This window comes from Gymnogyps californianus, chromosome 2 (genome assembly GCF_018139145.2).
Source record: "Gymnogyps californianus isolate 813 chromosome 2, ASM1813914v2, whole genome shotgun sequence".
Classification (NCBI taxonomy): Eukaryota; Metazoa; Chordata; class Aves; order Accipitriformes; family Cathartidae; genus Gymnogyps; species Gymnogyps californianus.
Genome location: NC_059472.1, coordinates 14,387,227 through 14,403,167, shown reverse-complemented (window position 1 = coordinate 14,403,167; position 15,941 = coordinate 14,387,227). Strand labels below are relative to the sequence as shown.

Here is a 15,941-nt window from a genome sequence, read left to right as displayed (position 1 = left end):
TAACAACGCTGCTGGAACCATGGCACAGAGCCACAAAATGAGATTGGGTCCAACAACCTCTTCCCTCCCACCCCGAGTGTGCTGTGGAGCGTCTTTCGGAGGACACAATATGAAGTTTCTTCATAACCGAGATTTGTTCTATTATAAGCAAGTTTTGATTCATCTATTTTATGTTAAAATAAATGCTTGCATCAGAGCAGCTCATGGAGTTAGCCCTTTCAGCATCAGCAGTTCCTGAAATTTAGAAAGCATCTCATTTTCAATGTCTGACAAAACAAATCAGAAGCGCTGTGAACATATAAAATGATTACAGATGCAAAAATAATTTAGATAAACCTGAATCATTACCTCGGTATTATGATACAGCTCTATTCATGTGATACTTAAATTCTTACTTGTTTCACAAACAAAACCCAGCGTAAATACACACTGTTGTATCACAGACTACAAGACTATTAATTGTCTTGTGTATTTCAACTAAGGAACCTTCTATGATGCAATGGAAGTTATTTCCAAGGCTTTCACATTCATATTACCATTGATCTCTCTGAGAGGGGACCTTCTGGTGCTGTTAAAAGAAAGGACCACAGCTGTTGAAACCAGAGAGTGCACAAGGCAATTCTTCCCAGCAGAGAGCCATTATAAACCAGCCGAGTCTCTACACAGCGGGGTCAAACACCACACTTGTACACTTCAGAGCGTGGAGCACAGGGAACCGATCTTGCATCAATGGGCAAGAATAAGCAGAGCTCAGGAAGTAGTTTTTATTCAGCTTTTTATCTATAACAAAATTCCAAGGATGCACACATCCACCTTAAGAGTTACATTTGATTTATAGTTTCTTTCCTCTCCCTGCTCACCCTACATTTGGCAGGCTAGCAGTTCCAAGGTTTTTCATACCTTACATCTGAGTTTGATGCAGCAAATGCTTTTTGTATAAAAAACCTACAATTGTTAAGTTTAAAAAAAGAATCTGAAAATTGTCTAATGTTAAACTCTGGTTCACTGACTTGCAAACAATCCTTTTTAATGATTACAAGATTTCAGTTTCAGGCACTCCACTTTATGACAATATAATAAAAAAATCCTGTTTCATTGCTCTTCACAGAATAATATTCCACCCTAAGTTTTCAAGACAATTTCTATGTGCAGTTATTTGCCATAACAAAGTTTTTAAAAAAATAATTGTATTACAAAGTTTTATAAGCTCTCTTTAAAAAGCAAAGGTAGTCTTCTGTAAAACATTAATTTTACATCAGCTACATTCTAATGGCAGTTTACAGGAAGTTCATAACACAATGTCCAACTATTCTCTCCTATCTTCACACTTGATTGCAATTTGTTTTTTTGTAATATTTAAAAGGCAATTCTGCCAAGTGTTAAAGTGTCAAGACTTCTGCCAACGTTATTCACAGATATGACCACAAAAAGAACCACCTTCCAAAATTAAGACTAGTGTAGTCTCAGTCAGGAATAATTTGTTCATGAGCTTGTCAAGGTCTGCAGTATTCAAAATGTCAACACTGCAATGAAATCTTAATCTTTAAGAATGCTCACTAGTGGGCAAAAGACTAAGCATTCCATTTTGCTGTCGAATCAATTGAATTGATTTCAATTATTATCAAGAAGGTCTTAATTTTTAATGTCAGGCTTCAGTTTATGGATAGCTAGCTAAAGTGTATTCCAGAAGTAGCTTGACTCCTGGCGTAACTACAGACACAAGGGAAAATGAAGGTGGGCAGAGGGAGGTGGGCAGAGGGAGGTGGGCAGAGGGAGGTGGGCAGAGGGAGGTGGGCAGAGGGAGGTGGGCAGAGGGCTGCTGACACTATAGTTTCTTAGAAGAGGCCAGTGCCCTCACATTCTACTTAGCTGAGCAGAAAACAGAACTCGTTCAAGAAGCTTAGCTGCTTAAACTCAAGAAGACTGTATAATATCGGTTGACAACTCCTTTCCCCAGAAGGCAGCAACAAGCAACATTCACTGTTACTCCATTCAGTATTCTCAGTTCTTAAAACAATACTTGTTATGAGATGGGTCTTCTAGAATTATAAACTTTAACACCGTTCTGCATTGAGGAGCGAGCGTATTTTGTCAGAAGAGCACCAACTGTCTGCTTCTCTGCACATAAGTCTCTATAGAGGAAATAAAGCAGATGACATTAGCATTAGAGATATACACAACAAATCTGTGAAATACTTGTAAATATAGCAATAAACTCGATCAGGGTATTGGGAGAAAAAAAAATACTGCTCTAACTGTCACATAATGCTTTAAATTACCTAAAGTTTAAAACTTGGCTTGACATTTAAGCAACAGGCAAAACTACATTAGTTACTTCAGAAACAAGGATTTTGTTTTTTAGGGGGGCTGGTTAGTTTTTATTATTACTGTTCTCAAAAGGGTCTTCAATCCAGCAAGACAGTTAGCTTTGAACTACTTAATTATATTACAGTAAATTTAAAGCCACTCATAAAGGTTTGATACAGTTACTTCTGGGTTACCACCTATATCTGCTCACATGTATCCTGGCTGGGCCTTCCAGCTAGCACCATAGTGTGTTAACCACCAAAGAACAAAGGACGCAGTATAGGAAGCACTATTGCTCTATAGTTCTTGTGTTGTAAATATGGAGACTGATTATAAAAGTCAGGAGGTTGATCCTTTGAGTTAACTCTGCCTCAATCAAATAAGACAGAGTTATTGCCTATTTAAATTTAGTAGGATCAGCTTTTTACACAAGTTTAAATCCAACAAATATAGCTACAGCTCCCAGTTCTATTCATATACAATTCGTATTCATTTAAAATGGAAAGTATAGTATTTGAGGCAATCATAGCTGATAAAGAGTCAGCTATGCAAAAAGAAAAGAATATAACACTATTTATATCTTAATAAAAAGAAATACATCCTTACTGTATATAAGGGGTAATATCAACTTCTGTCCACTTTTCCCGTATGCTGAATAAGCTGTTGAATCTTTCCTGATTGTCTTCAGGTAAGTCGTCTACTTTTAGCAGAAAGATGGTCTCTGGTCTTGAGCTTTTATCCACAAGAGCCAAGCCCTGTAGATCAGCATCGGAGAGAAAATGTTAAGTAAAGACAAAACAATTAAACTCCCTTCTTTCTCGCAATAATCAATACAAGTTGCCCTTTGCACCTCCAAAGCCTTCTAAAATTGCACGACTAGAGGCAAAGCGAAAAAGTATCCTAAAGGCGCTGTTTTACAGGCAATATTTATCATTTCATTTATGACAAGAAGGGAGGGGGAAATCCATTAAGTCCCAACATCTATCTACATCCTTTGAGCAAAAGGATTTTCATAGTGCTTGCTACTCTACTGTCTGTCACTACAGTCTGCTCGACTGCTGCTTCTGTTCTAGTTACAAGTATTAACTGTACAGCTGCAACTTTTCTTCAAACAGTGAAACATGCCAGACTTACAGAAACCTGAATTATCATGATTCCAGACTACTGATGCTCATAGAGGATGTCATAAGTACTTTAACTTGAAAGGTGACTGAAATACCACAATCAATCTCTAGTAATCGATAAAATCTACATATGACACAAGTCAGTTAACAGCCTACTCACGAAAGGATCCATATTTTATGTTTTTACCTTAAGCTGATCAAGCCTTGTTGTCATCCCTTCAGGGACACTTTGTTGCCAGACTTCTTGAAACTCTGATAGATTGAATTTAACTGCATTTTGCAAAAGCATTTGTGCTATAGCTCTGCATATTTTATCTTCACGCATTTCAAAGTAAACCTCCCCTGCTGAGAAACAAAAACCAGTGTATCTTGGGTTCTTGCTTTTTAATAAAAGAACAGAAAACAGCCTCGTGTTTCCATTCTGTTCTACAGTCTTCTACAAACCAAGTATCCTGTTTTTTCTTTTCCTCAGGGAGTAACCTGACTTGGTATTACTTTGGATAAATCATGGTATCTTCTCATTCTCAAGAACAAATTAAGCAGAATATTATGTGTGTGTGCAGCACCGTCCGAGCTACAGTATTCGTTCATATCAACTGATATACCCCCCCCCCAATATCTTCTTTTCCCCTTTCCACAGTAACACTGTTTTTCCTACAGCTTTCATTCCTATTTCTGAATGGCTTGTATTAAAGCGGTTGCTGTCTGTGGTTGATCAATTAAACAAAACTTTCACTTCTGTCATGGTTTAACCCCAGTCAGCAACTAAGCACCACGCAGCCGCTTCCCCCTTCCCCCTCCCAGTGAGGTGAGGAGGAGGAAAGAGGAAAAAAAAAGTAAAACTCGTGGGTTGAGATAAAAAACAGTTTAATAACTAAAGTAAAATATAATACTAACAATAGTAATAATGAAATACAATAATAATAATAACAGTAATGAAAAGGAATATAACAAAAAAGGAAGGGGGAGAAGGAAAAAAAACGAGTGATGCACAATGCAATTGCTCACCACCCGCTGACCAATGTTCAGTTAGTTCCCGAGCCACGATCCGCCCCTCCCGGCCAGCTCCCCCCTGTTTATATACTGGGCATGACGTTCCATGGTATGGAATACCCCTTTGGCTAGTTCGGGTCAGCTGCCCCGGCTCTGCTCCCTCCCAGCTTCTTGCACACCTGCTTGCTGGCAGAGCATGGGAAACTGAAAAGTCCTTGGCTTAAGATAAGCCCTACTTAGCAACAACTAAACCATCAGAGTGTTATCAACATCATTCTCACACTAAATCCAAAACACAGCACTGTACCAGCTACTAAAAAGAAAGTTAACTCTGTCCCAGCCGAAACCAGGACAACTTCCTTAATCATCCTTATAGTATGAGATGACTAAGGGAATAAGGAGAATTTCTTTTCATTCTCACTGTCTTGACTAAAATTCTCTGAACAAAGTCAGGCATAAACACTTCCTTCCACTTTTTCAGTCATCTGGACTTCCTACAACTCAATCTTGTTCCTTGTGGAACCTGCCTAAATATACTAAGAAGACAATCTGTGTCACTCCAACTACTTTCCTATGTCTTTTAAGGTTGAGTGCAACTCCTACTTCAGCCAAAGGTGAGATGAAAGCAACTGTGGGGAAGAATTCAGATTGAGAATAAGGCACTGAAATATTATGTCTATATGTGGGATGGGCAATGGAGATTTAATCAATACAATCAATGGATCTTGTGGTGCAGTTCAAGGGACCAAAGGCAGATGTCTACTTCAGGCAAGCTGAATTCACGGAGATCTACATGCCATTGACTATTCACAACAGCACAACTAATTGCTTAAACACATGATATCCGAGACCTCCTAGAGTATCTAAAGAGAGAATCCATCTAAATTTTACAAGTGATTTGTCTTTAGTTACAAAATTATGGCTTGCAGACATGTAATAAATCACTTCAGGTACCTCTGATAGTTCCTGATTTTTCCCTAGTGTCTTGTACAGTTTAATAGTCCTTTTTCCTACAAAACTTTCTCTAACAATTTTACTGATTTTTAGCTCACTATTCGCTCCCTCCTTTTACTGGCATCTTAGAAAATTCTTGCTCCCCCCTTTTACTGGCATCTTAGAAAATTCATTTGTTTGGGCCATCCTCACAAAATCTGCATTTACTCATGAATAACTATTTCCTTTATGCAAAATTAAAATATGCGTGCTTTCCCAAACTTACCATCATCAATGTATTTCCTTCCATAGCTTAAAAGAATATGTTCTATCATCTCTCTGGGGCCGGGGGAAAAAAAAAAACCAAACAAAAATCAGAAATCAAATTTTAAAACTGTTCATTAGGACATTACAGAAATAGTTACCAAAAAGAAGAGGAAGGAACAGGTAAAGTAAAAAAAATCAAGGAGAATGTAGGATCAGACACGTCTTCACGGCTGAAATGAACAAACTGATAAAAACTTAGAAGTAAGTTAAAAGAGGACAAAAGGGGACAAAAAGGACAGATGAGAGTTAATTCAGCATGTCACCCCCAAAAGTCTCTTCCACTTTCTAGTTATAACTAGCAAAGACTAAGAGGCATAAGGAGAATAAGGAAAAGAGACTCTTGCAATGCCACTCCTTTCCAATGAGAAGTGATGCAAGTCACAAATTTGGCAGTTAATTATCCCTTACTGAATAGTAGGCAATTTTCTAGAACTCTGGCATAAAATTACAGCCTAACTGCAGACACTAATACTAAAGCAAGATTTCTTTTTGAGCCAAAAGCCAAATAAATGGAAAATGCTACATATTGTAAACTTAAGGCTTTGTTTGAATGGTAATCTTAAATTATTTCATGACTCCAAATGGCAGTACAATAAACTCAACTCTTACAATCTGAATTCAGTATTACACCAGAAAACATACCACTATCTCAGACATTACGCAAGAGGTAAACTAAACATTTTTGGCTAGCTGTAGCTTCAGAACAAGTATTTCAAGATGGTCAGCAATTTACGGCTTAAGTACATGCTACTTCCATCATTTACAATTCAGTAGTAATGCTTCTACTATTGAATCAATGGAAATACTACCAATAGACACTAAAATCAGTTTACTAACCTGTCTGACTAAACTAATAATGCCCTTGTATATTTTAGAGCCAAAGAAAACATATCATTAACACCATCGTAACTGGAATCTAGAGTTATAAGACTCTAATTCTAATAAATAATTAATAATGATTGTAATTAGTAAGAGTTAATAATGATTGTATACAATTTTAAGTACTAAAAGTAATTGCTTACGTGGGCTCTAATGATCCAAGTTCCTCAAGGCAGGTATGTAAAGGAACCTTACTTAAAGACCAGGACTCTGAGTCTATTAGCTGAGTCACGTGATTCAAGAGTTTCATCTCATAGTCAAATTCTAGAATTCTCCAATATCCTGCCAAATAGAAAACCACAAAACAGTGTTAGAAGGAAAACATTAACACCTTAATTCTGTTCCCCTGAAGATACACTACAGAAGTCTGGACATTTAGGTTACACCTTTACAAAGTACAGCGACAGCATTCTGTTCCGTTCAGGATTAAAACTGAGAAAAAGAACAGAATAGTAAAAGCAAAGGTAAAGGAGAAAGAAATAAAATCATCTCAAGTATTCATAACTGTTTATGTAGATTAACTGCCACAGATACAAAGACACTACAAATCCCATCCCAAGATGAATCAGACCTGGAAAAACTAATAATTAATTCAGGCACAGAACTGCATGAACACAACTGATTGCACTGGGCCTGCAAAATGGCCGTTCAGGTCCAGCCAAGTCCACAGAAATCCAGATGTGACAAAGCACAGATCTGGTACAACGGTGCTGTGCAGCTGTAAGCGACAAGGAAAGTCATCTGTGAGATCCTCACCTACCTAATGGGACAGTATAGAGAAGACGGATCAGAAGTCTTCCCAGTGGTGCTCAGTGATGGGACAGGAGGCAACAAGCACAAGTTGCAACAAGGGAAATCCCAGCTGAGTATTAGGAGAATTTTTTTCCCCTTGCGGATAGTCAAACACTGGAACAGCCTGGACAGAGGTTGTGCAATCTCCATCCTTGGAAATGCTCACAACTCGACCAGCCGAGGCCCTGAGCAGCCAGCTCCAAGTTGGCCCTGTTCTAAAGCAGGGGTTTAGACCTGATAACCTCCAGAGCTCAGTTCTGCCCTATATTATTCTATGACTCTAGCACTGCTGTCACCTGCCGTCCAGGCGAGGGTTTGGGCTTGGCCAAGTATAGGATGAGTAGGACCTGTCCCAAAGTGAGGCACTTGTTCCAGCCTTGCCTCACATGGTAGGGAGACTTCTGACATAAACCCAGCCTGGGAGGAACAAAAGACTATGAAAGGGCTGGGTTTACCTAAGGATCAGCTATTTTTGCCTCTAGAACTGCAGAAAGCAGTACCCACTCATCCATGAAGAGGGCAACCAGCCAAAAAATATTCATGCTATAGGTGGGACAGTCTGATGCCAGTGTTTGTAGCAGCAAAGAAGGAATTACCCTGGTAAGAGCCAGGCTGCTCAATGCCTGCTCAGTTTTATCCTTTTGATCAGCTTCATAGGAGCGGAGGACATAGGAACTATGGAAGCAGGTCTTAGTACTTTGAAGTAACTTGCACCTTGAAAGACAAGGATGTGCAATGGGCCTTAGAAAAAGGAGACACAGGTATTTTGGGGATAAAAGCAGGATTATTTCCTCATAGGCAATAATATTCTTTAGAGACGAATACCTTCAATTTTGCAGGCATCTATAACCTGCAATTGGTGCAGTATTTCTTCTTCACTTGCTTGAATCAGACTTAACAAATCTTCTGTTGTATACTGCAACAAGGGAAAAAAAAGAAGGAAATAAAACAGGTTATCCTTACTCCTCCTTGGCTTCACCAAGCATGCTAAATGCATTATAAGATATAATGAAAGAAAGACTTATAAGATTGATGTTTTTTTCCACAGACTCTAAATTTTCTAAGGTTTACAACACTCTCTGAAACTCTTCCTGTAACTTACAACATTTTCTCAAAGGGTTATTCAATATAAAAACCAGTCTAACTACAGGGAAGTCTTTATGCCATGCATAAGTAATATACCTGCATTCCCAGGATGTCAAACTAGCACAAGCAGGCATCCTAAGTATTACAGCAAAAATGAAAAGTGAACGTGTTCTGTCTTTCCTAAATCACATATTTTAATCTGTGAGATTCAAAGAAAAGGCAAAACAAAAATCACTTATCACTTCTGGATAGAAGTCAGAACTCCAACTTAGTACCTCCATTGAGGGAAAGCTTCCTCCAGCATGACCTCAACAGTTATGTGTTGTGTTTTGGTGTCTGCTAACCAATTAGCGGACATGTAGCACAGACCCAGCCACAATACATGCGGCTCCTTGCAGAACAGTTACTTGGTGAGATAGGAGGGTGCTGTGGATACTGTGGTAAAGATTTATGAGACGTGGGAGGAATGGAAGGTATCATGAGGACTGAAGTAAAGGCAAGGAACACCAGACATAAATCCATAGGAAATAGGGCTTCATCAATTCCTTTTCACCTTACAGCCTTTTTAATCAACTTAATATTAAAAGTTTTGTTGATTATAGCGTAAGAATATTTCCTATCAGGAAAGAAAAAAATTGGATTAAGTACTTGAGATCTATTAGACTATGGGAACACAAATGGAACAAACCAACCCTAAGTTTGGAACATCCACATGTTAAAAAAGCTTTTAATAAATACAGAAAGGTCTCCGCTTCCTGCTATGCCATTCCTATTAGGCAGTATGTTGAAACATCATCAGGCTAAGCAGCACTGGACTCGCATCAGTATTTCAGGAAGGGATGACCATATTATACAGTACTTAAAAAAACACTGCTAGCAATTGAGAGCAAAAATATCCCCAGATCAATACGTAAGTGTGTTTGCAAGTTAGATACTGCCATTCAGATAAGACTTTGCACAGGAGTCCTTGGCATTTGCTCCCCATCTGAGGCCTGGCTAGCACTCCAACAGCTTTTTTTAAGAAATCACTGCTCTCAGCTCTGATGCTTTTATCAGCTGCATCACCCTCGCAAACATAAAATGGAATGGGTTGACTTGCATCATGTCCACACCAGCAATTTCCAGATAAGGTATTTAATATGTTTCTTATCCTTAACGTAGATGCATGCGATCATTTGAGTACGCCTTGCCACTTCACTGTAAAATCCAGGATTTTAATTTGGTGCAGCCTGAGCAAGCTGTGTACTAGCCCATTTATAAGTTTTCCTGTAGTTTGCTAAATCACATCACTACGCAACAGGCTTCTTTACAGTACTTCCTTATACTGCTATAGTTCCTTATGGCTCTTTTGCTGTGGTTCTCTGTGTATGATACAGTACTGAAAACCATGAGAACCTTGCAGTAAGCCACCAAAAGAGAGTAATTTGTTTTCAAACAGATTAAAGGTGGCTTATTAGTTGCCAGCACATGGTAAATATTAAGTATAAGCAAACACCACAGTGGAAATCTTTACTACACATGTATTGTTTGGGATTCCAGTGAGAATTAGTCCAATAGGAAAGAGAGCTTTCCCATGGAGAGCTTTCAGGTTCATTTAAAGTTCCACCAGTGGCAAGAAAAGATTTGTCTACATTTATCAGATATATCTAGTTGTTCTTCAGTAAGCTGATATAGGAAATACATTCTCCTTCAAAACAAATGGAGAAGATCAGTCCTCAAACTAGGCACTAATGTTTGGGGAGATGTTCACATGTTTTTATAATATTAGTTCAATATTATCAATATTATTGTGTATGACATTTTTTGTGTTGCTAGCCTTTGTCAATGCTTGTAATTTCTGGACAATTTAAGCCCTTTTCCCTCTGCTATCCCTCATTTTGCTGTATGTCCTTCTACACCTAGACCAGAGTAGGCAGGAAAAGGCAATGCTGGGGGAAAGATTCTGAAACTGATCAGAAATTAGTCTGTTAATCATCCAGAAAGAGAGAGGCAGCATTTCTCTCCAAGGGAGAAAAGTAACATCTATGTTTGTACATCCAAGCACACACAGATGGTTTGTTGGTATCAGCTTCAACCAAGGCTCAGCGTAAAATACTTTGGAGCAACCATTTCTGGGTTTTGAAGTCAAAAGGAAAACCAACTAAACTAACAAAACCCCAGGACTTTTATCAGCCTTTTATCTGAGATCATATGCTGCACGGTCCAGATCTCTCCATTACTCTTTAGATCCTAAATCAGATTTCCTGGAAACATAAAAGGGCAGCAGGACAGGATTTTATTTGTGTTTTCCCTTTTTGTAGTGTCAGTCTTATTCTCTGCCTCATATCATCCCTGTCATTCTCTGCAACTCCCTGCTTCTCCTTGTTGTCATAAATTACTGGTTCGCAAGTGACTTGCACATGGGTGTTCTCTGACCTCACACTTAGCTCATACATGACATGTCATACATGACAGCCCCAAAGAAGAAGGAAAGGCTGCATTATACCTTAGCAGTCATATAACTCTCAAGGAATTTAGAAAAGGTTCTGAAGACTGTCTTCAAGAAACTTCCCATATAAAAAGATAAATCCCCAGCCTCTTTCGATGTCCTTCCTTTTCCTCTTTTTACTAAAAAAGAGGTTGCTTACCTGCTACTTAGTGGAAGTGCTAATAATTACCAACTTGTTTAGAATAGTAGGCTTAAAAAATTAACTCAAAGCAGCACTGTGAAACATGGGAGGAAAGGCATTTTTCTAGTTAAGAATGTATCTTCATTTTAATTTGCCCATTACCAACTACTAGAAAATAATTTGCGTAGCTGATTTACCTTTGAAAATGTCGAAGTCTGATCTTTCCAACTATCTGGCCCTTCATATGGATCTTCCATTAAAAGCTTCCTCAGTTTCTTCAGTTTCGGTCGACATCTCCTTAATTCCCAATAGTTATTGGAGAAGCCAGCAATCTACAAGAAAAAACAGCGACTCTTAAAACATTTTAATATACCATTTGGATTCAAAGCAGCTTACCACAAATTATCAGCAAAAAGTGTTAATCTAGTCACTGAGAACAAGAATTTATTAATACAGTAATTACTTTAAAGATGAAACAATCATTGTAATATTTTCAATAAAAAAATTTAACACAAGCAATGAAGAATAAAAATCCACTGTTGGTTGATAAAAATATGTTCATAGTGCATATGACAAAGGGAACAACTCATCTCTACATGCAAATGATAGAGTATCATCACGGGATATATTCCTGCGATAGAGTATCATCATGGGATATATTCCTGCACAATCCTTGTCAACATTTCTTTTCCTCTTAATACTAAACTATATTGCTGCCATAAAACCCCTCCTGTATTATCCTGTTTACATCTTCCCCACTTCTTCCCATGCTTGGGATCTACTTCATGGTCTTTTTACACCTCAATGAATCATCATATCACTAAGCTCAAGTAAAACAGACATTAACGAGACAGTAAGCTGAACTTGCACACAACTAACAAGACATCTCAGTTCCTTACTCTGAGTCAACACACAAATTAAAAGCGCACAACAGGAAGCTCAGGTGTAATTGATTCAACAACATTAATCTAACAAAACTTTACCTTCAGAGTAATCCTGAGGTGTTTCATGGGGTACAGCTTGGACTTCCTAAAAGATTCTTTGAAGAGGACAGAGTATGGGAGGCCTTTCAACATTGTTTCTGCTATTTACTGAACCAGCAGAAGTGGGTAGAGAATGGCAGAGGCAGAACAGGCTCCAGGTTCGTGACTCCTGACCCAACCACTAGCCCCTTGTGAAAAAGCCTCCAGATAGTACTTCAAAATACCCTAAATGCTTTACCAGACTATTTTTTTTTTAAGGTCATCCATTAAAAAAAAACCCAAACTTTAAAATAAGGTTCCATTTAAATCAATTATAAGCAAACCACCCATATGTGGAAGAAGTCCTATCCAAATTCTAATACAGAGAAAGCTCTCAGTTTTTAATCTATTTCATAGCTTGCTTGGCACAAAATTCAGGTAAATACTAATTTCCTGATAAACTTCTAAGCTTTTTTCCCCTTCCACGTCAAATAGCGTTTACCTAAGTGTTACTTTTTTTTTTCCTGCCAAGTTCTTTTCTGAGCAATTTGGTAATGAACAAGAAGGTGCTCTGCACAGAAAAGAAAATAAATAATTCTAATTTATAATCCAAAGCTCATAACCGGAGCTGGTGTGTGTGAGGTGAATAAAATGGCAGAGGCTTTGGCCCTGAGTACTAGCCTTGCAAGTGGTACAAAGAGCAGCACCGAGACTGCAGGAGAAGGGCAGTGAAGCCTCAAAATACTGAGTAAACATAGTATCTTTTGCTATGTTTCACAATTTGCAGTGTCAATACACCATGTAATGTTTTTGAAAACATTAAGAAACCTCTTAGAAATAAAACTCTAAAAATAATTCCTAAGCAAATCACATTTATATTATGTTGACATGTGTGACTTCAGAGGACTAGTGAGATCATTAAACATAGCAAAAAAAGAATATGGAAGAATATTATTTTCTCATTAATCTACTTTAGTTCAAATTAACTTTTTCTATTAGCTGAACTGCTGAGTTCACAGGAGAAATGATGCTGTTTTGATTATTATGTTCATGTAAGGACAAGCAGGATTACTCCTCAATGATGTCATTATATCCATTACAGCAAATAATGACCGAGTAATAATATTTGCCTAACTTCTTTTAGTAGAATTTTATTAGCTATGGTTCAGAAGAGCAGAGAACAATTAATTCTTTAAACTGAGAACTCTAAAATCATCCACTCTAACAAATCTTTCCAGATGCTAGTTGAAAGAGAGTCACCTTTGAATATATTTCTGTACTTAAAAAATAATATTCAGGCATGACATGGTATAATCTGCCTTTTGGGGAAAGCACTCCTAAGAATCAATTTGCAAACAGCTTATTTTAAAAAGAGCTGCTAACACTGAGATATTAGATTTTCTTTGAAAGCTTTTAATACCTACCACAAGTAATTACTAATTCACTGAAAGTACACCAAAGTTTTAACTTCTTAGAAACAATAATTATCACACATTATGGACAAAGTTCAGTTGCCTAAAGAAGGGCCCTAGAGCCATTTTGGACACCCTGAGGTATAGCATGCCCCCTGTGTATAAAGCGTATTTATAAACACATCCTCCCGGGGCTGTTCAGTATACAAAGAACCTACAGGAGACTCATGTCTTTCTGCAGTGGCAGCTTGTAGCTAGACCAATACCACAAGGCATCTAAAATGGCATTAGAGGCCTATATTTAGGCAACGGAATCCCAGCCGAGTTTCACAGATGCATCTTGGATAAAATACAAGAAATTACAGAGAATAAGAAAGTAGAGAATTAAAGCAAACAAACAAAAACCCAGAAAGACATACCTGTGAATGAATAATGCTACAAGATGCTTGATCTGCATTCAGCTGTTCTGGAGTTTTGCAACCAGGAATAAACAAGAGCATATTTGAGGTATCTGCTATTTTCATGTCATAAGTTTTATCTTTGCTGCACAACACTGCTTGTTCATCCTTTTCACCACGAATTACTAGGCTGGAAAAAAAAAATAGCACAAAAATAAAGATGTATTTTTACCTCTTTTTCAGGATGAACACCTATTAAACTTGTCTGATTTTTTTTTTTTTTTTACATTTATACATTGGTAAAGAAGTTATAAACTGCAGTTCTGTTTGGTAGCAGCAGTCACAGTACACCAAAATATAAAGACGTAATTATCAATTCATCTAAAATATCTTAACACTATGGTTTTTTCCTCTCCTTTTTGAGTTTTCCCACTCTGAAAGACAAGCATTCAAGGTTTTTACGCAGATCACAGTCGAACCACCTCACCTGCCTATTCACACAACCCCTCCAAAACACTGATTAAGTGATGCTTAAAGCCTGAACTAGTTCACTAATCTTAGAAATCAGATTACAACAAGAGTTGTTCTTTAATGAGGACTGAAACTTGCCCATTGTGAAACAAGAAAGCAAACAGAAATTGTGTCTATTGTGCAGCACCCTTCAGATAATTCCCTCTCAAAAACATACACATTTTCTTGCAAGTAATTCCAAGCAGGAAAGAAAACCATCTTCTAGGGCATTTTAGTACAAAGAATCAATGCAAACCCCCTTCTTCAGCTCACATACTTCATTAAATGGACATTCTTAGTGAGGACGTGATAATACCAAAGCAGGACCACAACAGGGGAACATTCAGTTCCTCCCAGGCTACACTAAGTGCTCACATGTGATTTCATCAACTGCTCATCTTGCTTCCAAAAGCTTGCATGCATGAACAAAGCTCAGCTGTGCCCCAAGTGGTCCTCAGCATGACTCAGGCCTGTAACCAATGACACCTTATCAATATTGCACTGAGTATGAACAGACTTAATAACATACATGAGAGCTATTTTCTTTAGACAGAATTCTAATATTGTATCATTTTAAACATTTTTATTATATTATGTCACTGGCATTGCAGCAAAGGAAGAAATTTTAAAACAGTATCAAAAACTTATCTAGATTCTGCTCTTGGTCCAGAGTTAGATGTCACGTTACCATCCTACCAAATGCCTATGCTAATGCTGTATGTCTTTAGCTGTTCTGTTTGTCTAACTTGTAGGCACCCTGCCATCCGCTCGACCTCAAGAGTTCCAGCAGGAAAATCTCAAAGTCAGTGGGATTCTTTTAAAGGCATAATCTCCCTTCCTAAATCCAAATTTTTAGGCACCTATATTCATATGCCTGATGAGAAACTCTTCTGAGTTTTGGCTAGAAGTCTCCTCAGAAGCAATTTTTCCATATTAAAAAAAAAAAGCTTCTTATAGGTGTTACTAGTTTTTAGTTTCCAATGTTACTAAGCCAGGTTTAAGGGACAGTTACATTTTCATGCAAACAGTATTAGAAGAATTAAAAGTCTGCACAAAGCCACGTTTAAGAGCCATGTCACCTACTCAACACTACAGATGGGATAGCGCAGACCTGACACCAGGCAGCCCCCCCCCCCGGGAGGCGCAGTCCTGCCCCATCTCCATCCCGCGCCGCTGCTCCGACTGCCCCCACGCACGGCGGGGCGAGCTCTAAGGGTGGGAAAACACCAGCCTCCCGCCGCGGGGCGGGCTTGCCCCGGTCCTTCAGCCTGCCTCGGGTCGCCCGTCCCGGCCACCATCGCCCGCTAGGCCCCTAAACGACGACATGGCGGGGGGTGCCGCCGCCATCCGGGCCGCGCTTCGCCTGAGGCGAAGCGCGGCCCGGATGGCGGCGGCACCCCTCTCCCCGCCCTCCAGGGGGCGCCCTACCCCTCCCGTACCTGCTTCCCGCCTCCAGCTCGGCGCAGAGGCCCGGCTCCAGCTGCAACAGGCAGCACTCGCCGGCGCCGGCCTGCGGACCGAAGCTGAGGCAATGGACGGCCGGCAGCAGCTCCGCCGGGTTCAGTTTGGCCGTCTGCAGCGTCGCGTCCACCTCCGCCCGGCTCCGCAT

General features: G+C 39.0%; 1 protein-coding gene across 2 annotated transcripts; it reads right to left on the bottom strand.

Annotated features, from left to right (window-relative positions):
- Positions 1–1,010: 1,010 nt before the first annotated feature.
- DSCC1 (DNA replication and sister chromatid cohesion 1) lies at positions 1,011–15,941 on the bottom strand. Of its 2 annotated transcripts, none has more exons than XM_050891816.1 (9): positions 15,772–15,941; positions 13,844–14,012; positions 11,248–11,382; positions 8,181–8,271; positions 6,707–6,845; positions 5,644–5,696; positions 3,619–3,776; positions 2,914–3,062; positions 1,011–2,132 (listed from the first exon to the last, which is right to left on the bottom strand). In XM_050891816.1, exons 1-9 carry the CDS (start codon positions 15,939–15,941, stop codon positions 2,024–2,026), a joined length of 1,173 nt encoding a protein of 390 aa, XP_050747773.1. In that variant the 3' UTR covers positions 1,011–2,023. The 2 variants fall into 2 exon arrangements, with proteins under 2 accessions (XP_050747773.1, XP_050747774.1); XM_050891817.1 differs by lacking the exon at positions 15,772–15,941 and adding an exon at positions 14,708–14,769.